The 21,813-nt window shown below is 40.8% G+C and overlaps 1 protein-coding gene across 1 annotated transcript in view; it reads left to right on the top strand.

Annotated features, from left to right (window-relative positions):
• Positions 1 to 21,813, top strand: part of PHACTR1 (phosphatase and actin regulator 1) — a gene marked incomplete at both ends in the record, with an annotated part of 292,048 nt that overhangs the window by 224,431 nt on the left and 45,804 nt on the right. Inside the window, 2 exons of the mRNA XM_084206533.1 lie at positions 6,317 to 6,496; positions 17,820 to 18,150. Of these exons, the coding sequence (XP_084062659.1) occupies positions 6,317 to 6,496; positions 17,820 to 18,150 (511 nt within the window). The remainder of the gene's footprint in view (positions 1 to 6,316; positions 6,497 to 17,819; positions 18,151 to 21,813) is intronic.

Genomic DNA, 21,813 nt, shown 5'->3' on the forward strand with positions numbered 1-21,813 from the left:
GAAGAGATAATAATTCCTTGTTCAGGATAATTAATTTGTTGAGTTTTTAATGTCTTGTTTATGCAAAATGCCATTGTTTTACAAACTTTATTGTTTTACACTGGTAACACAATACATAGTTGACATCTGTTATATACATGTTTGTATTTGAGTGCATCTTGTATTTGTTTTGCTGCTTCCCTTGTCAATTACTAAGGCAATTAATTCAACAAATTATATAAAAACATACTAAAGTTACTTCTTAATCACAATAGAACTTGCATATGCTTTAAAGCCTCATTAATTCAAAGTCTAAAGGTTTTTGACAATAGCAGTACAAAATCTCGCAGAAATCAATAGAAATTAGAAGTTTTCACAGATATTGGAAGCATAGCCTCCTTCATAAATTCAGGAGCATTTAAATCTGTTACCTATTTTTTACTCTAGCTTATTAGGAATTTAAAAATTTACTAACCCAGGCTGCTAATTTTTTTAAGTTAAAAACAAACAGCAGCAAAAATGTGGTCATCATTAAATTTTACAGTTTCTACCAGTTATGTGTAGTAGTGTGCTCTCACTATGACCTGCTGGCTTATAAACCATCCTAGATGCAACTTGAGCATACAAACAAGTCCTGTCAACAGGTTTGCCCTTCTCACTGCTTTGTGTTGCCACATTTTGTAGTGTGACTCAGATCGGACCCTCAGCCAGTGAAGCGTGGTCCAGGCTGTCGCACCAAGAGATCAGTGAGTGCTTCAGCCAGCTCAGAAGGCAGCCTTCAGTCACACCTCTGTCCCAGATGTGACCTCCTTCATCCCTGCCTCACATCCCACATGTTGCCACCCTCTGAACCATCCCTACATAAACCTAAAGGCCTCCTCAGGAAAAATCTTTTTTGTGAAGTCTGACCCCACCTTCTATGTTGAAACCTAGGGAGATTCCTCTTCTATTGCTACCAAAGCACTACATTTTTTTTTTCCTATTGATCAAATAATGATGTAGTTTGTAAACTTCTGTGTCATCTTGTGAAGCAGGTTCTAAGTTGTCTGTAGGTATTTGAAAGAAAGAAATTGATTCCTCTTTATAGTAATTTTTCACCTTTACAAAGTGATATGAAGAGAAAGAGGTAGGGCAGCGAAGAAAGTGGTAATGCACAAGAATAGAAGCAGTACTCAAACAGCTGTGATGATACAAGGATATGAATAAGGCAAGATGTGTAGAGCAAAAGCATTATTTCCTTCAGTGGTATAATAATCTGAGAGTAATTCTAATGAAGGATTTATTTCATTGACAACCTTAAGTGAAAGTTACATTTTCTTTGTAATTCCTGTTAGGTAACTTCTAATCCTTCAAGAAAACAACCGACCTTTAGCATTTTCTTGCAGAGCACTTTATTTGACTGTGGCAGCACCTTCCATGCCAAGAGGCATCTTCCACAGACAATAGGTGTAAATCTCCTTGCCTCCCTTTCCTAAGAGGTGGGCAAAGCAAGCCTGTCAGTAACTTTGGCTTTTTCTTTCTTTAAAAATCCCATACCAATTAAAGGAAACAGTGCAGACAGACTGACCCAAGAACAAGAATTTTTGCCTTGTGCTTAGTGTTGGTTTTGTCATATCTTCTATGTTGAAGAAAAGCATAATTAGCTGGTTGGTTTGCCTGCTGTTTAAAGTGATGGTCTGACCTGTTTGCTTCAGGATTTGCTGGCTTTTCGGAGGACTTCGTGTCACCCAGCAAGTGAAAATTATCAGAGTGCAGTAAGTCACAGTAGTCACACATGGGAGAGTCACTGCAGTCCAGCTGCTATATTTGGAAAACAAGATTTGCTGTTATCATTTCAGTGACTCCCACACTTAAATTAGTCACCTGAAGCTGCTCCTGACTGAACTGCAGAGAGCTCTTTCCTTGCTAAGGGCCAAACTCATGACAGAATCAGTTTCTGTTATCTTCCATTTCCAGGGCTCTGTAACTTGAGTATTCTGAAAATGTAGGCAAAGGCTATAATTTTTTCAAATACTCTGTACTTTTGGAAAATAGTAAGTTGAAGAAGTATCTGATTAAGCTCCTGCTGTTCTTATAATTTGTGGGCAGATAGTCCTGAGAGGTTAAAAACACCTCTTCCACCTGCATCACAGAACATACCTCAACATTTAGAAGAACTCATATTTTTGCCATCACTCCTACACATAGGAACATACCTTGATTTCCACATGAAGGTGTAACCGTGCCAAAAACATCTATCATTAGAACTGCCCACTGTTTCATGCTGCTGGTCAAAGAACTAAATCTACTTGTAGTATTTTGAAACCTCTTCTTCTTTCCGAAGGTAGATGAGATTGCCTGTAGTGAGAAATTTCTGAATATGAGTGTGCGCCAATTACTTACTCCAAAGGCAATGGTGCAATGGTTTTCCAAGGAAACGTAGGCAGTCTTCATCTTTTATATTCTTGTACTTTAATATGCTCTATCTAATTAAAATGATGGATTTAGACTTAAGTTTCAGGTAACCTAAGTCTTGACAGGATTTGGACATGTTGCACTTAGGCACTGAAGCAGATTTTGTGACAGTATGTGAAGATAAACTTGAAGAAGTGGCTTTGGTAAAGCAGCAGGAAGGCATGGCAGCCACTGGAGAGCCAGTTGTGCTGCAGTGGAATTGAAAAGTTTTGAACTCTTCCAGAAGTAGCCTGTCTCAAACTCCATGGGATCCCACAAAATCAGGGGTCTGCTTAGGCACTGAAGTTGAGCAGGATCCCAGCTACTGTTCTAAGATAGCCACCAAGGCTAGGAAACAGGAACAGGTCTTGACCATATGCAAGAGCACTCAATTTTCCATTCCCCATCCTTGGGGTCATGGCAGAGAATGACAAGGAATTTTACTCTGCCCTTCCTAGTCTTTGTCATCAAGAATTTCTTGCTTAGACAGTCTACTTGAGAACAGACAAGTGTTGAAGGAGAGAACCCATTCCAAAAATTAACCCAGGATTTCAATTTGTCCATTTTGACTTCCACAGCCAGTCTTCTGTAGAAGGAATGCCATGAGCGTGGCACTTCTCAGATATGCAAAAAGTTGCGTAGTCCAAGGTAGTTCAGAGTAAAAGACACAGTGAGAGGGTAGGCAGAGCTACAACAGGGGGAACACAACAGGACTGGTTTGTGTCAGTCAGCATGATGCACTGCGGGCTGCTTCACACCAGGCAATGTTTTAGAAGTACCTGAGAGTGGAAAATGCAGGTGTGTTCAGGAGTACAAACCATGCTTAGGAGCCGCAGCTTTTGAAGACATCGTCTATGTATCTCTGGGCCTTGATCCCATGCTGTTGTTTTCACATGCTGAGGTGAACCAGTGTCTGGGCAGAGTCCTCTGCATTAGAGAGTTTCCTGTGAGGTGCTGTTTCTTTGGTGACTTCATGTGTGCAGAGTCTCCTGAGTAAGAGTAGAGCAGCCTTCATGTGCTCTCTTGCTGCAGAGGTCAAGCTACTCCCTCATGGATCCATCCAGTTTCATGCTCAGCTGATGTTATTAAAGCTCGTGGTCTTAGTCATTTTCCACTAAGTAGCAGCAGACAGTGTGAAAACAGCAAAGGATTTAGCAAGTCTGAGAACAAAAGGTTACATATGTTATCACTGTTAACTTTAAACTCATAGCCAGTTCCTGAAAACAGATAAATTCATCCATGTATATGTAATAATTGCATTACCAGGATTCTTTCCATTTGTATATCAGCCAACTGGAATAGCTGTAATACTTTGAAAGTAATAAGTAATTTGCCTTTTGTATCTGGTTGTCAAGCATATCTCTGATGCAGGATTAATTCACACTGAGATACTCTTTCCTCTACAAATTATTTTTTCCGCATCTTTGATCTGTTTGCTCTACTTGAGCAACTCTCCAGGTTCCTCTTCTTTAAGCAATACCTGATTTAGGGTGTATATTTCAGTCATGATTCTGTGCCATCTCTGACAATTTCATTCAAATCCAAGGACAAGCTTCAGACTCTAAATCAAGATTAAAGATATTCAGTAAGATTAAAAAAGGTTACACTATCAATACAGAAAGATGCCATGCTTAGTATTATGACAAAAGGTAAAAGCCAGAATTTTATCTTGCCTTTTACTTTTTTTGCAATTATAAGTCTTCATGGGTCATTCAAATGCTGTTTTTTTGAATCATGCTAATATACCTTGAGAAATACATAGCATACTTAAGACAGTAGGATTTCAAGATGCTCAGCATATTACAATAGGCATCTCGCTTCATGAAGAATGTGTAATCATCCTTCCAAAAAGCAAACATTTCTGGGTTTGTCATGCATACTTTTCTCACAGTCACATTTAGTCTGAATTAATTATAATTAAAAATATATATATTAAAAAATATTAATGAAAATATATATATATATAATGACTGCTGGACACAGTCACTGCCTTTCATTCAAGAGGCAGATGCTCTACATAAGAAACAGTTACACTCTTTCATGAAACCAGGTAACTGAGAGAACATTAATCCTTAATTAATCCCTGAGAGAACATTAATCCTTATCCCAAACATGTGTAAACATGTGTGTCTTTATAAAAGGGAGACAGAGCCAGCACAGAATACACAGCATTTCTACCCAAACAGCTAAGTAAAAAATGTTCAACTTAAATGCTGGCTGAATTGTTTTTTGATTTTTGCTGCCTAGGGAAGTAAACAGCTTTGAATAGCATGGCCACAGCAGTGAGAAAGGAGGCTGTGCTACAAACACTTGGCCCAAGCCTTTAGCTTTAATTCATGTTGCCACCTTTTAGTCAGCTCAGTTGATCTCTCAAAGCCGTGGGTCAGGTTTCAGTCTAGTATGATGTGACCGCACTATCATAATAGCTCTCTGGGTCTCCAAAAAGCCTGCAACAAAACCAAGGAAGTCAAGGCCTTGGTATTTATAATAATTCCAAAACAAACAGGAGACCATCTTCACTCGCTGTAGAGAAGCTTTAAATGGCAGAAACATAATTCCGAATAGTTATCAGCTAATGTATTTTCAGACCTGTTAATTGCTGTACATGAGCACCAAAATGAGACTTTTTTATCTTTTCAGTATTATTTTCCAAAGTGATTTGTTAGCCCTATCAGGGGAAAATGTGCACTCATTTGACTGAGGTACATCTCCACTCAGTACATTGAGCTGTAATATGGCTAATCACTGGTGCCCAAAAATCTAAAAGCATATTCTGAAATCCTAAGTTTCATTTTTAGAAGTAATTTAAATGGCTAGTAAAATCAAGTTGTACATATTGGCCTGCTGGTTTTTAGTTTTACAGGTCACATTTCAGTTATATTTTCAGGCTTCCATTTGTAACCATAGGGGCTGAACACTTTGCTTTATAAAACTCTAATTGCGATGTCCATGTAGTCACTGCCTCCAGGTACCAGAGTGCTGTGCTTAGCAAGTTCAGAGATAAAAATCATTCAGGTTGACACTATAAAGAATAATCTGAATCCTTTCTTCTGCTCTTTATTATTTCTAATGTGAAGTGATATTTGATAGGAAAGAAAATGCCAGCTGCTGTCACAGAAATTTTGCTCAGATAGAGGAGATATTATTAGTAACTATAAAAACAGGCTTTCTAAATGGAATCTGATATATCCCAGTATCAAGACCTTACATCAGGTAAATATAAAAATTATTCTCTTCCTTACATAAAATTTGTATGTAAAATAGGGACATAACCCTGTGATTTCACTTGTGTCCCTTATAGCATAAAAGTTGGTGTGGGGAAAGCTAATAATTATTGTTATTAATATTTAAAATTGTTAATAGTTTTGTTATCAATATTAAAATATTATCTACAGTATGTATTAATATTCTTTCATTCTAGCCTACTATCATTCCCGACTTCCCAGATTCAACAGAGAGAGGGAAAACAGATTTTTTTTGGCATTGGATAGGACTGCATGTCCGTGTCAAGGATTGTCAGGAATCAACCAACTTAGACCACGGTTCATGATGACCATTCTAGGGTAGAGCAAAAGATCAATACAGATCTTTGACTTAAATTATATGTTACCCCAGAGTTGCTACCACCATCACTGTTAGGCTCAGCCTTGGCCAGCAGTGGGTCCAGCTTAGAACTGGTTCCATCAGACATGGGGGAAACTTCTGGCAGCTACTTGCAGAAGTCACCCCCTGCTATCAAAACCTTTCCATGTAAACCCAGTGTGTGTGTATATAGAAGATCTCAGTCCAAGTTCCTCATTTGAAAACAATCTAAATGGAAATAGATTTAATTTAAAATTCTGTCTGCATTTTATTTATGTCTCTTTTTTTTTTTGCCATTCTTCTTTCCTCTGACTATGAACAGATGGGGAACTTTCCATACCAAATGAAGAAGGAGCTTTGGAGAATGGACAGCCTCTGGGCTCTGGGCTGAGCTCCAGCCAGGTGTCCCTGCCAGCCCTAGCAGAACTGGAGTCAGTCCCAGCATCTGTGGAACCCTGCTCATATGAGGTGCTCCCAACCACAGAGATCATGGATGGGACAGGTACCGTCTCGTTTATGTTATGGTGTAGATACTCTAAGCTGTTCAAAACAAGTTTTTGACTCCTAACATTTGGTGTTTAGCCCTGAGAAATCCTTGTCAAAATGAAGGTCTTCTGGTGTAAAGGAAGTGACAGTGTAGAGATTGTCACTGAATGCTCCACGAGAAATTTTTACTGACATGATGTAGAAGTAACCTCTACTTTAGGCAAATAACCTCTCTCGGAGTGAGGCAAAACCCCTGCACTTTGTGTACATGTAAAAGTAGGTTTCCAGCTCTCTGTCTACATCTCAGATGTACCAATGAGCTCTGGAGCAGAGAGCTCACAACACTTTTGAGCCCTGGGGTACAACATCGTGCCCCCTACCTGCCACGTGTTTCTGTGTGGTGTTCACACCGCACATCTGTCAGTAACTAGCACAGTCCACTGCCCTACCCTGGGTGAGGCTGGCTGCTCTTCTTCCCCAGCCTGTGCAGGGAGACAGCAATGCTCTACATCGAGGTTAGCTCCTCTTTCTGCATCAGGTTGTGCTGCTGAGAGTTGTGGACAAAGGTCAGGTGAGGAAAAGTGAGCAGTAGAAGTTGTCATCCATGATCTATGCGGCCTTTTCGAAAGAGAGCAGGCCCTGTGAGGTGCTTTTTATTTTTAACAGGGTAAGTTTACAGACCGCCTGCTAACATACCTGGTCCTAGGCAAGCTGTAGTGACAGACCATCAAAGATGTGACATTATAAAACCTGATTTGTGTTCCTGATGTGGCAGTACAACCCAGCCTGGATGGGAGCTGGCTTCTATCAGAAGTAATGGGAAATTTGGCTGTTGTGTAATGTGTGTTACTCTTTCTCTTTTACTTTCTTTCTTTCCTTCTTTCCTCCTCTCTACGTTATACGATGTTTGAGTGAAATCTGAGTCATTCCTAATCTGCATTGCTGTGCTGCTTTTTCTTGTCTGACTTCGGCTGTATCTGCTGCTGCTTTGCTCGTAACGTTGTTGCGTCTATGATGTGGTTGTGTCCTCCAGTGTCTGAAGACAGCCCCACATCCAATGAATCCGGCGTCCTCCTGTCCCAAGATCCTACAGCTAAGCCAGTCCTGCTACTTCCCCCCAAAAAATCTGCCGCTTTCCCTGGAGACCATGAGGACGCCCCAGTGAAACAGTTGTCCCTCCTCAAACAGCCCCCTGCCCTGCCTCCTAAACCTATTGCCAGGATTGCCAGCCACTTAACTGGTAAGTAGGTATTCCTGGACCCTCAGCCCTGCCGTTTCCCCTATAGGAAAAGCTGCCTTTGTAGCAAGGTTTCAATGTTCTTCCTCTTTCTGTAACTCTGTTTGCACTTGTGTGTGCGCTGGTGATGTACGTGCTGTACCTAGGGCAGGGATCACGAAATCCTCAGACTGCACCTTCATCCAGGTTGCTCCAGGAGCACTTCCCCTCTCCGCTCTAATTGCCTCAGACCGCTGTGGCATTTCCTAACCCTCCTCACCCTTATTCATCAAGACTTACCATCACCACTGAAATTGCAGGATGTGCTTTGATGGGAAAGGAAGTACCAGAAAAATACTAGGATGTCTTTAAATGCCCTTAATGAGGAAAGGCGTGAGAGTTGAGGGGAAAGGGAGAGTTTTGATTTCTCCTTTTGCCGTTTGTTGCTTGTCCCATCAACTGCCATATGGGCAGGTCCCCCTCCACACACCTGTATCTTTCCATATGTTTGGCTTTGACTTGCTCCCGATCCTTACACAGGTAATTCTGTCCCATGATTTCTTGCCATTTTGCCTCAGAACTTATATTGTCTGCCAGACTGCTCCCCCTTTCCACCCCTGCTCTGACTACTCCCCTCCCACTGGTGAGTCCAGCTCCAATTCCCAATGACCAGGATTTTGATGTCCTGTGCTTTATGCTGCAATTTAGCTCTCACTGCATGGAAGGCAGCAACAGTAAACAACACAGGCTCTGCTTTGTGTTCCACATGTTTTCACAAGTGCCCAGGCTCTGTAGGATTCAAAGTTCTAGGTGGATGTGGAAGGAGGGTGTGTGTGTCTCCTCCTCCCAGTCTCTCATTTCGACTGCTGAAGCAAAGGATGGCTATATCTATGCTGACCAAAATAGATTACCTAAACGCTTGCCTGCACCTTTTGAACAGTCTGCTCATAATTGCAGTTGCTGCACAGCAGGCAGCACCTCAAAATCCTGAGTTGAATATGAGGTGTGGTTCATCTTTGTAGTGGGGCAGATACCAGTCTTCCCCTGGGTTGATCTTGTGTTAATCCTGCCCTGATATTTTCAGAACTGATGTGAGAAACGCTCTGCCCACATTTATGTATTGTAGATTTTTTTTCCAGACAGTTAATACCCATTTTATTCGGGTTTAATATCTATATCAGGAAAGTGCTCATTAGGAAAGAACATGTTCTGTTTTTCTCTCATCTCTACGTAGTCTCTTCATGTTTCTGTTTGGATGACCACACTTTTTTGTCCTGTATAGTTTTGTACATTTTATGTGAAACCTCTTTACTTTCTTACCTGCCTCTGCACATAATGGTTAATATCTTGCCCTTTGCTACAAACTGAATGGGCAGTCCTGCAGCCTGCAAGGCCAGGTAGCTGTATTCACGGCTTCACCTAAGGACAAAACCAGCTTCTTATGATCTCTCATAAAACTCTGTCCCAATTACAAGAAGTTGTTCAGAAATGAGGCCAACATGGAAAAAAAAAATATAGGAACGGCTTAGGAAAAAACCTCAGGTCCTTGGTTCATAAGCCATTCTTTTGTAAGAGATAACAGAAGAATCAAAGGATGAGGACTTCTGGAGTAGTTTTGTTTTTTCTGCAGTTGCAAATTTTGTGTGAAGTAGAATCAGGCTCAAGTTATCAGCATAAGTGAGTTGCCTGATGGTGATGACTTTCCAGTGAAAGTGAAACAGGACTGTGACTCCTCTGGTGTGGCCTCTTGTGGTGGCCTTCAGTGATGTCTCATCTAGTCCTATATAAAGTCTTGTATGTGCATATAGATAGACTCTTGTACATGCATATACAAAACTTTAAGGCTAAAGGAACAGAGACTCAAATTCCTGCTGGAACTGAAACCCTCACTTATATATTCCTTATAAATAAAAGTATTCAGCTTGTTCTAAAGGGTCCATTTACTTTGGTGGTCCAAAGGATATAAGTGTTGCTCAGTGCCTTGTGTTCTCCAGTGGTAATTATATTAGCCATGTACAATCTTTGGAAATGAGCAATCAATCCTAATGAAGCATCCTCCTCAGTGAGAAGCAGAATTAATGCTATTCTTTTTCTAATTACTCCAGAGACATCCTCCGCTTGTGAGTGAGAAAACAAGCAAAATCTGAACTCGGGCATTCTAAATGAAAACTTTTCATTTCTTGCTGGATACACATTTTTCTGCTGAAGAATTTTTGAGAAGGTTGAAGGACAAATTAAAACATATCAGGCATGGCTAGTGGAGAGTGACAGAGGTTTAATGGTCTGGTAGCTCTGTTCAAAAGACTATGAGAGAAGATGTGATCCTGTGAAGGGTTCAGGTACACATTTAAAAAGGCAGAAGCAACTCAACTTCTGTCTACATACATATATATATATATGCATGTATATGTGTACATAAGTGTATCTATTTAATAGAAACATGTTTTATACAAACATATATTAAAAAATCAGTACAAACATGGTCAGAGGCAAAAAAAAAAAAAAAATATTTTAAATACAAACCTTGAGGGGAAAAAAGTCATACCACCTCTTGCTGTGAAAATATTCCAAAGTTTGTCAAAAAGTTATGCAGACTGACTTGCAGGGCTTGACAAAGAACTTATTACAGGTTATAGAAATGGAAAAGAAACATTCCTTTCCTCTGAAAGCATTTTGAGCCATCTCAAATATCTATCTGCCTGTGCCAAGACGAAGATTGGCCTCTCAATTGATAAGAAATGCACATAAAACAGCAGAATCTAAATAAACACATAAGAGCACATTTAATTTTGTGGAGAATGAAAAGAAAAAAAATCCATTTAAAGGTGGAAGGAAGAGAGAATTGCCTCTAGCAAATATAAATCACACAGCCTTGGCATGCTGCTTCTCAAGGCTGAGGCTCTGTATGGATGGGACAGTGTAGAAACAGTGCCAGAGGCAAGAGCAGACTGCAGGGCAGCCACTGGGAGTGGTACCAACCCTGCTGCAGAAGATACTCCATGCTTTTCTTTGCGCCATGTCCTGTGGTCTTGATGGTGCTGTCTCCACAGGGAACATCCCTGTCACAGCACTGGGTGTGGAAGTGCCTGCATAGCCCTAGAAGACAGGCAACTCCAGGAGAGAAACATGAGCCTTAACTATTTTGTTACCATTGTTTCACTGCATGTCCTGTTGGCCAGTCACCTCCTGGTGAGCCTTGTACTGGTTTTCAAACATGATTAGCATTAGACTGATTAGTATTAGACAATGTTCACAAGATAGAATTTCTTTTGCTGCTTTATTTCTCTGATATTCACATGCAGAACCCAGGCATTTAGGACACTTTTAGCTTCCTTCCCCAAAAATTTAGAAAGAGTTGAAATAATTACCTGGGACCAAATTTAATTGGGGTTCTGGTGTTCAAGTGCCCAGTTTATCATAAAATCTTTAATGGTCAAGTGAGAGGAAGACTAGGCATGTGTGATTTGATAGACCCCAGTGTTGTAAAGTTCCCTTTGATCTTGATTCATTAAGCTGTTAATTTTCACCAGCACAGATAATGCTTTCTGAAATTAATTAGATATTTTTCAACTGAATCACCAGTAACCCATAAAGCTCCTAAAACACCAGAGACCAAAATATGTGCCATTAAGATGGGATCTCAGGAGCACCTGAGTCTGAGCCAAAATTCAGCCTAATATTAGAATAGGATGTAGCTTTGGTTATGTCTGGCCACTTATCTATTCCATTTAAGCTTTCTGCATTCTTTTGCTTTTGTCATTCAAGATTTTGAAGAGATGCACCACACATTTTTGGTTCTGATATTGGGCTTTTTAGTTCTGATATTGGGCTTTCTAGTTATGTCTGTGTAGAGTCAGAACTAATTTATAATTAGAGGCAAACATTTGATAGGGTACAAAATATTAAAAGTCCTCAGAAGTTGCTTCTGACAATGCAGACAAGACAAGAATGAGGTTTGAGAACATGAATAGCTGGCATGCTGCTGCCTTGCCAATACACAGCTGGTTATTAGTGACAACTTTGTAAAAGTTTTTGCAACTACAATTTGTCCAATAAATACTCTGGGATATTTTATAATGCAGTAGTCACATATCCTCTGTAGATGAGCCCAAGGCATAATCCAGAAGCTTCCTCCACAGTGATGTTACCTCCAGCTGCCTGCTCTGACAGGCTACATTCATGAAGGGAGGTTACATTCACATGGAGACAATGGACAGTTCTCTCACTATGTGTCAAGGGAGATGCAACAGAGCAAAAGCAGTTCTCCTTCACCGGGTTCTCATGGAAACTGGACCCTGGTGCAGTTTCTCCCTCTATAATTCCTCTCTGTGCTTCTTCCTGGAGAGGAGTATCTATCACATACAGGCATCAGGAAATCTTCTTATCTTTGAAACCCTTTTCAAGGCTCTGCACAGGAATTCATGCAGAGCTATACTTTTCAACCTTTAGGGCTAATCATGCCTTGCTTTTGTTCTCCAAATTCAACCCAAATCTTGAATGCATATGTGGTACAGAGGAACAGCAAAGAATTTCTGTCTCAAATCTTCCCCAAAAGACATGACTGCAGATCTTGCTATAGTCAGCAGGAAGATGTGTGGCAACATTGAGAACAGTTTTTGACTACTCAAAAACTCATTAAAACAAGAAAAGAGACTCTCACCATTTAGGCACAGGAGAGAATACCTGAAAAACCAAAAGCTACTTCTCCAAATGGTGCCAGCAAATATCAGGTACATCACCCCATGAAGCTCCCTCAACAGGCCATTCTGTTTTTTGCACTGTTTGTTGGTTCGGGGGAGTTTTTTGCACATTATTTTACAGAATTAACTACTTAGAAGGAATTTAAAGAGTGTCTCATTAACTTTATGACAAGGTGTATTACTTGTATACAGTACAGCAAAGGCCTCAGTATAAGGTCATTCAGGTGAGGAAAAAGACTTCAGCAGGTCTTTAATCCAACCTCCTGCTCAAAGCAGAGCCAAGTATGGGATCAGACCAGGTTGCTCAGGCCTTTCACCAGCTGGGTATTGAAAACTTCAGAGGATGCCAACTGTACCTGTCTGGATAAACCTGCTCCACTAATTGCTTCTTCTCACGGCAGGGAAGACATTTTCCTTATAATCCAGTCTTGAACCTCTTTCTTTTCACTTTTGTCCGCTTTCTTCCTGCCACCACACACTTTTCACTCCAAGCTGAACACACCTCAGTACCTCAGGTGCTCTAGCCCTCAGCCACTGCAGTGACCCTGTGCTCAACTCATTCTGGTTTTTTGATATCTTTCCTGGTGGATACTAAGCTTGCACTGTAGTCTAGATACAGTCTAAGGACTGGTGAATAGAAGGGGATCCTTCTATCAATAGAAGAATCCTTTGTTCTCCTGGCTGTGTTTCTTCTTGTACCACCGAGGTGTCTGTTGTCCTTCCTTGCTGTCAGGGTACAGCGCTGGCTTACTTTAGGCAAGGAGTCCAGAAAGAGCATTTCTGCCACTGGCAGTATAGCAAACACAGACAGCTCTGCCACAAGCCCAGGATTCCCAGGCATGTCCTCTTTCTCCATGCAGTAGTTGAGCTGGGGCAGAATTTGAGGATTTTGGTGAGCCTTTCTACAAGCCCTGCTGCAGCAACCTTTGCTGCCATACATCCAGAAGTTCCTCGCACCCCATCTGCAGCAGTTGTGTCTTCAGTGTGTGCTGCAGTTCTCCAGCCATGTTCAGTGACTAAGCATCAGACTTGGTATATATGGTGCACAGCTCCAGTGCACCACTAACACTTCAGAAGAACCATATAGTAGCAAACCTGTGCAACAAATAAACATATATATATTTTATGAAAACCCCAAAAGAAATACAGTAACTATAGATGTTAGCAAAATTATCTGTATGGAAAGGGTAAGGGATGGCCTGCTTGTCAAAGGTCTGATGTGTAGCAAATACTGTGGCATCCACAACTGTCTTTTAAATAATTGATTGTCATCAAGAGTGGAGAGGTTGATGTCTTTTTCATCAACTCTAGCATACAAGTTATTACACAGCACTGAGTGGTCACAACCCCACTGGGAACCAACATCTTGCAAAATTGCTCATTATTCTCTTGAGCATGAAAAGCCTCAGCTAGAAGAGATTAATCAGACTTGCACACCTGGCTTCACACAGTTTGCTTCTTTTCAGTTACGAGTGCTTTGTGCAATGATTTAATGTTATGTCTGATAATGTTTCACTGAGAAGATACATGATAGATTCCTTGTTCTTATTTCCCCTGTCCAGCTTCTTACTCATCTACTGATGCCTGTGTCTGATGTATATTCCATGGGGGAGACAGTAATTGTTACTAGCCCTGGTTCATAAATCATGTACATTGTGAAATTAAAACAAACAGAGGAAAGAACTGTAAAACTCGGTCACCTCACTCTTACATGCAGGAAGAAGTTGTTTTGTCCTTTAGTGTAGATGATGGTTGCACAGTTCCCAACAGTGTGCCCAGAGCCCATGGATTTGGGCAAGGCCCCAGTTGTTCAGCATAGTCATTGATCAGACCACACATTAAAACTTGCAGTACCAAGGTCCCTATTACTGGTGTCAGTGAAGATACACAGTTACATTTCCCAGCAAATAGATTGAACTCTGTTCCCATTGTATTCATTCTCCTTTTAAGCATTTTATTTAAACAAAGTAGAATTCTCCTGAAGGTGGAGGGCAGACAAGTAGACTTAATGCCTCTGATCCATTTCTAAGATGGATCTGTTTTGGTATTAGGACCATATTCAGACAAGCTCAAGAACCTGGGTGTAACACAGTCAGCTTGAATGAGGACATTAAAAATAATGGGCAAGATTTTTGGCAGGTGTTCAGTGGAGTCACCCAGCCCTGGTACCATTGAGAACGTTGATGTGAAGCATTTGTTTAAATTTAAGTGGAAACTGAAGGTCCATACCTTTATTGTGCAGAGTCAAAACCAGAGTGTGCGCATCCGATTCATGATGGAATGAATATGTGGCTACTCAGGATAATTAAGCTAGACTTGTACTCCTGTGCAATTCCAGAGCAGCAGTGCCTGTGCCACAACTCTACTGCATAAATACTTGCATGAGAAAAAAAAAAAATCACTGTATTTAGAAGAAAGAAGGAAGGATTTCTGTTTGCTTTATACCTGAACTGCATTGCTCTGATCTTCAGGATCACAAAAAGCAGAAAATCCAAATGATACTTCCAGTTATTCTTTTGTCAAAAGACAGAGATGCCTGCAGTTGGGATCTCTTTGAATTCACCATTAAGGAGGGCTGCCACAGAGTAAGGGTGCATCCAGGTACAGGCACTGTCAAATGAAGACTTTAATTGACATACTGCAGAAAAGGATCTTAAACCAACCTGTATCTGTCAAAATGGAAGTGCAGATCTCAGTGTAGTCTCTGTAATTCAGGACAAGCTCTAGAAGTAAAATTGCCTGAAGCATAAATGTATGAAAAAAACCCTTTTTTTACAACAAATCCCATAGGAGCTTTATTCTCAGGGCTCTATACAATTTACTCCTTACTCTTTCTGTTATTTACCTTTAATTGAAAAGTGTGTTCTTTTATGCAGCATACACAGAGGAAATGTATGCAAATAACATGTTTGTAAGAAAAACAAGGTGACTTGAATACCATTTTGTGCTTGAATAGAAAATTCTGAATGTGGTTTGGTTAGTTGGGTTTTTGTTTTGGGGTTTTTTTTGTTTGGTTTTTTGTTTTTTGGTGGTTTTTTTTTTTTTTTTTTTTGTTCTTTTACTGTTTTGGGAAACCCATGAGTTAAATTTCAGCCTTGGTAGAGCCATCAGAAGAACTTTTGCCTGCAAGAGACAACATGTTAAGTGGATTTAATATTACATTGAAAGGCAAAAGACTTGGATTCTACTCTCTATAGCTCTTCCACTCTGCAATGTGGAAAGGCCACTTTTTCTCCATGCCTCTATATCATGTTGCAATCCCAGCCAACAGCCAAGCCCCACTCAGCCACTCACTCCCCCAGCAGTGGGAGCAGGCAGGGAATCAGAAGGGCAACAGTGAAAAAATGAATGAGATAAAGACAGTTCAATAGGGAAAGCAAAAGCCATGCACACAAGCAAAGCAAAGCAAGGAATTTGTTCCCTGGTTCCCATGGGCAGGCAGGTGTTCAGCCATCTCCAGGAAAGTACGGCCCCATCACATGTAATGGCAGCTTGGGAAGACAAACGTCATCACTCCAAGCATCCCTCCCTTCCTCCTTCTTACCTTCACTTTACATGCTGAGCATGATGCCATATGGTCTGGAATATCCCTTTGGTCACTTAGGATCACCTGTCCTGGCTTCCCATGCATCCCAGGTTTCCCTCCACTGTGTTGCAGTTGAAAAGGCAGAAAAGGCCTTGGCTCTGTGCAAGCCCTGCTCAGCAATAACAAAAACATCTCTATATTATCAACTCAAACTTTGTACAAGACACTGTGAAGAAAATTAGCTCTATGCCCTCCAAAACCAGCACACAGTATTTCATCTTTGCGCTCCCTTGGACCCCTCTGTACTGTTAGCCTATAAACACTCTGGAGGGGGGGAAGGCTTACACTGTCAATGTATTTCCTAGCATAGAAAAACCACTAATAGCAAGTGGATGCTGTGGAAGATGTGACTAGCACTAAAATAACTCAAGAGATAGATCTGAACTTAGCTCATGGTCTTTTTTCACCTTACAGTCTGTAATCATTTTCAAGAAGTATTACTGCTTGCTAGTCCTAATATCAACCTGTGTACCCTGGCTATTAGATATGGATAGAAGTCCAGGCAATATCCAGAACAAGCCAGGAAGAAGGAAAGAATCACGGGAATGGGGGGAAGGATAGTTTAAACCAAAAAGCACCAGTTTGTATAGTCTGGAAAAGGACTATAGAAATCTGGTAGCATTCAGAATAGTGATGACCTTTGGAGAGCAGCATCTAACTCCCAAGCTTCTTCAGGTCAAAAGAAGATTCTGGTCCTGCAATTCCCTTACCATGTTGTAGCAAGAGGAGTGGACAGAAGCAGAAAGAGACCAAAGGCCCTGCAAGCCTTGCCCACAGAGCTACAGTCGAGACAGATATGTGCAGTATTTCAGGCTGGAAAGGGCCTGGCCTTCCTCCTAGAGACAAACTTAGAGTTGTTGCTCACAGTATATATATTTTCTCTCTCTTTCACTTTTAGCATGGTTTGTGACCATTTCCCCCATCCATCTTGGCAACTACTAGCCCTCGTGTTACTTTTTTTCCCTTCTGAAAATATTTCACAATGGAACTCCAAAAATCTCTACTCTGCAGTTGAGTTCTGGAAGAGAGGTTTGCTTGTGGACCTCTCACTGATTTCTCATTGAAGTCAGTGAAGTCTTCTCCTGTCTGATCAACTATGGGCTTCAGTGAATATCTTAAGTAGAGTTAAAAAGGTAAAATTCAGTGCTTGAGTCCAGAGAAAAATGCCTGTCACTTCTGTAAAAGAATGCATTAGTCCTAACAATGTAGTGCCCTTTAACTTTTCTCCTCATGTACCCTCCATTTTTCCAAACCCATCCTGTTTAGTATTCAAACCTTATTTCTTTTCTCTTTTGCCCTATAATGTAATTTTTTACACCAGATGTTTTGCACATCATAAAGCTGTAAGAAGTGTGACTTGTAGTAATTGTACTGCAGTGGCTGAGATGGATCAGGAATCCCTGAGCTTTTGCTCTGGTAGTGATGGTGGTGAGTCATCCTGTAACTTCAGACACTGAATTGCTCTCATCCTAATTGCTTTCCCCCTATTTGTATGCCTGTTGAGTGGAAGAAGTTGCATCTACCTCACAGGGCTATTTTGGAGGATTAGGGCTTTAAAGTGTGCCACCAGCCTTGTTAAGTATTGCTTAATGTGTTTATTAAGGGGCATGCACAGCCCTGGGTTGGTTTTTTGTGAGACTCAGGAGTGCTGCAAAAAAACAGTGTTTTTTCTGGAGACCGTGCTGAGCATACAATAGGAGTTGTCTGTCACGACAGGGAAGATGTGCACTCTCCTATGTTGAGTAGCAGCCTCAGTACCTGCTCACCCAGGCAGATACTCTCCTCTCCTTCTTACTGACATGAAAATTAACACCCGTGCTCTCTTTCTTTCTTTTAGATCCTGGCGCTCCTGTGAAACTGCCTTGTATGCCAGTTAAACTGTCACCTCCACTACCTCCAAAGAAAGTCATGATTTGCATGCCTTTAGGGGGGCCAGACCTCTCTCTCTCATCCTATTCCACGCAGAAGAGCTCCCAGCAGCCTTTGACCCAGCAGCATCACACTGTCCTGCCATCCCAGTTAGCAGCTCACCAGCACCAGCTCCAGTACGGCAGCCACAGCCAGCACCTTCCTTCTGGGTCCAGCACGTTGCCCATTCACCCTTCGGGGTGCCGGATGATCGAGGAACTGAACAAAACGCTGGCCATGACCATGCACAGGCTAGAAAGGTAATGGCCCAACTGTTGGCATTCCATAGAGGTGTGCACTGATTCCTGCTAAGCCAGCAGCGATGGCATCGCTTGAGTTACATTCGTAGGACTTGAATGAGGCGTCTCCTCTGGGGTCTGACAACTTCAGGGCAGAGTCATTTCTGGAGAAACAGGCAGAGGGAGAGCCTTTCCAGACTTGTTTGACAAGTTTGTGGCAGAAAGGAAATAAAGGAAAGGAAATAATAAAGGAAATTTCCTGAAGCCCATCGTCCTGTTCAAGGAAGTAGATAATACAACCAATGGAGATTTTAATAGGACGTGCCTGGCTTGCAGTATGTACTGCTGAGGCATAACTGCAGAGCTCCAGTTGTGTGGAGGATTGCTAAATGCAAGGAGAGGAGAATTCATAAAAGAGCAATTAGAATCCAATGTGCCACTCCAGCAGGGTGTCTGATTAGTATTACCAATTAGCTCGAAACAATCTATGTGGACTTCCTACAAGTCACTTAGAAGGGTTTTAATACAGTATTTAGATTACTTAAATTAATTTAAATTCAATTATGTGTTTGATCTTAAAATAAGTATTTAACTCATTCCCCAGCAGCTACCTTCTTAGCCATTTGCATCTGACAAGAGGTAGAGCATTTGATCAGAAATGCCTTCCCCCCTTGGGGCTGTTTTTTGTTATTATCACTTATGAGTGTCTCTGAGTGTTTCTCCAAGTAGTCTGAGTTAAGTGAATCATGTTGTATGAATGCAAGCTGCCCTCTTAGACTGCAACATCAGCAAGCTTTGGAAAATTTATTTCACCTTGCAGAGGAAAACTGAAAAAGTCCCAGAACAGGGAAGATGGATGAAAAATTACATGTTTTATTTAGTACCAAGGACAGCTTTGTAGCCAGCTTGTTCTAGGAGCATCAGATCATCCTGTTATACAGGAAGGCAAAATATTTGGTCTAACAGACAAAGTGCTTAATGATTTACCCCAGTATTTCTGTCTGATAACACTACCTTCATTATATAGTTGGAAACAATTGGATTGTTGATGGCAATTTCTCTTTACTGCCTGAAAAAGAGTCAGGAGACCAGAGGCTGTCTCACACTGCCAGCTTATTTTAGTACCAGAAAAGTGACACATCTGTGCTTACATCATGGGGCTAATATTTCTACAGCATGGGGGAATTCTCAGCTGGGGAAAAACTAGTAGGGCTATGAAGGAGATACTTATTCCTGTCTGTGAAAGAGCTGTAGAGGTAGGATAGAAAGAGCATCCACATCATCCCCTTCTGCCATACCAGGTGACTACCCATTTACCTCTCCCATTGCCAGGATGGCTGGTCTGGTGCCTCTACACCATCCCAAAATTCAATGCACCAGGCACAGTGCACAGCTGTTGTCTCCCCAAGGCTCCTTTGGGGCTGCACTGCCCATGCCATCCCCAGCTTAGGTTGGACGTCTTCATGTCTGGCTCACCCTGTGTGCAGAAGGCCCTTTGTCATCCTGAGCCCAGTGACATCTCTCAGAGTATGACTTCATTGTGGCATCTGTTGCCCCACAGCAATGAATGCTCCAGTTTCTAGTCATCCATCATGTTTATGTCTGCAAATAGGTTTAACTGATTTAAAGAAGGTGATGCCGTTTGGGTTTAACTATTAATTTGAAGCTGAAGCTCTGCTGTTTGTTAAAAACTGAATAAGCAAGCATTCATGTCCCAGTGTGAAGCAATTGTTTCCCTTTGCAAATAATAAGAAGAAAATAAGAAAAGGTTGGGTACTGATATTTCACATTTAAAATGAATACAAATCCTAGTTCATGACATTGCAGGCAGATTTTTCATACCCTTTTTATGTTGATTAACTGTTAGTTGAATCATAGATTAATGTATTGAGTACTTTGTTTGTGCTCCTTGTCAAAGCAAATCAATAACTTCTGCATTCACAAGGGAGAAAATAGGTCATGATCATTTCCTCTGCAACAGCAATTGTTATTTTTATAGTATATAGAGGTAAAAGTATTTCAAACCATTTACAGTTCTGAGGAGCTCATCTTGCTCTTAAATTCTTCATTTGCTTTTTTCAAGCCACATTGTGATTTAGATAAATTTGCCGAGTTTGCTTGAAGATTTGTGGAGATTTTTGAAATATATTTATTTAACTTGGCAGACAATTATTTGCACTGAATGCCACTATTTTCTACTATTTTTGACAGTACTAACTTACCCTTATTATAAAAATCTGCATTAAACCCCAGAGAAATAATACTGAAGTATTTGTCATTGCACATTTCAACCCAAAATTCTTGAGGGTCTGTTAAAACTGCAAAGATCCTAGATCTCCTTCCTCTGTTTGGAGCTTGTAGTGTGCTCACATCTGTAGCCTGCATAGGATATGGAGTGACATCCTGCACTTTGCTGTTCCTTGCAACTTAGCAAAGTACTGGGCCACTACTGTTGGGTCAAAAAACCTGAGGAGATGAGAGAGCCTGATAAGTCTATGAGACAGCTCAGCTTCTGGTGAATACTAAGGGGTTTTTCCTTCTGACCTCAGACATTATCTCAAAAGTATCCTACAGCTTTACAGAATAATGGCCATGATGATGCAATAATAATGCTGCCAAGTCTGGTAATTTGGGGGATTTTTTAGAATAGTGTTCTGATTTTAATAAGATATGATCATATAGACAAGCAAAGATCAGGTTTCAGCTCTAATTTTTTTCTTTTCCTTCCAGAATTTTCCCTTTTCTTCCATAAGATATGATCATATAGACAAGCACAGATCAGGTTTCAGCTCTAATTTTTTTCTTTTCCTTCCAGAAGTTTTCCTTTTCTTCCTTGTATCTAGTTTCTTTGGTCCTGGTGCAGTGGAAGCTCCTCAAGGTCATTTAAGGTCTAATGATGTTTGGTGAATCAGTTTCTATCAAATTCACATTTTGTCCAGTAAACTTTTCTTAGACCTTACAACTCTCTTGTTCACCAGGTGTCTGAATGTGGACAGGAACAAAAAATGAAAGGCTAAAACCTTCCCTTCCTCTAGCAATCTGGACTCTTTGCTTACACAGATACGATCTCTGGAATTCAGGTAGTCTAACAGCATCTGAAGAATGATAGTTGAAATCAGTGCTTTGCCAATGAGCCACAGGCTTGCCAGAGAAAAATGAGCTTTCCCTCTGTACAGACCTGGAAACCAGATTTTTCTGTCTTTGACCTTGAGAAAGTTACTGAGTCTCTCTATCTCTATTTTCCCCTCTGCAGGAGTGATTGCATGTAACTGCCTCACCTAGGTCTAGTGCATATTAATAAGTTAATGTCTTAAGGTGCATTAAAAGGCATGCAATAGCTATTCAAGTCCCAGTTGTTCTTATGACTTAAAATGGGAGCTAATTCCTGGATTTTTTTATTAAATTTTATTACAGACATTACAGAACATTAAGTTCATTTGTGCACTTAACGCTTTTGATTGCAAACATTTTCTGGTACTCATAATGTCTATTCATAACCTATTCTCAGAAGGGCAATCTGCCCCTTGTCATAGTATGACTATTATGACATGTCATTTGTGCTCCTAGTTTGCCTCTATTTTCCCTGATAAATTACCAGTTTTATGGTAGATAAAGTTGAAACAGAGATATGTGTAATTTCCATGTAACCTTTTTTCTGCAACCTCTGTTGTTAATTTGTGTCTT

The sequence above is a fragment of the Fringilla coelebs genome (genome assembly GCF_963513975.1).
Source record: "Fringilla coelebs genome assembly, chromosome: 1".
Classification (NCBI taxonomy): domain Eukaryota; kingdom Metazoa; phylum Chordata; class Aves; order Passeriformes; family Fringillidae; genus Fringilla; species Fringilla coelebs.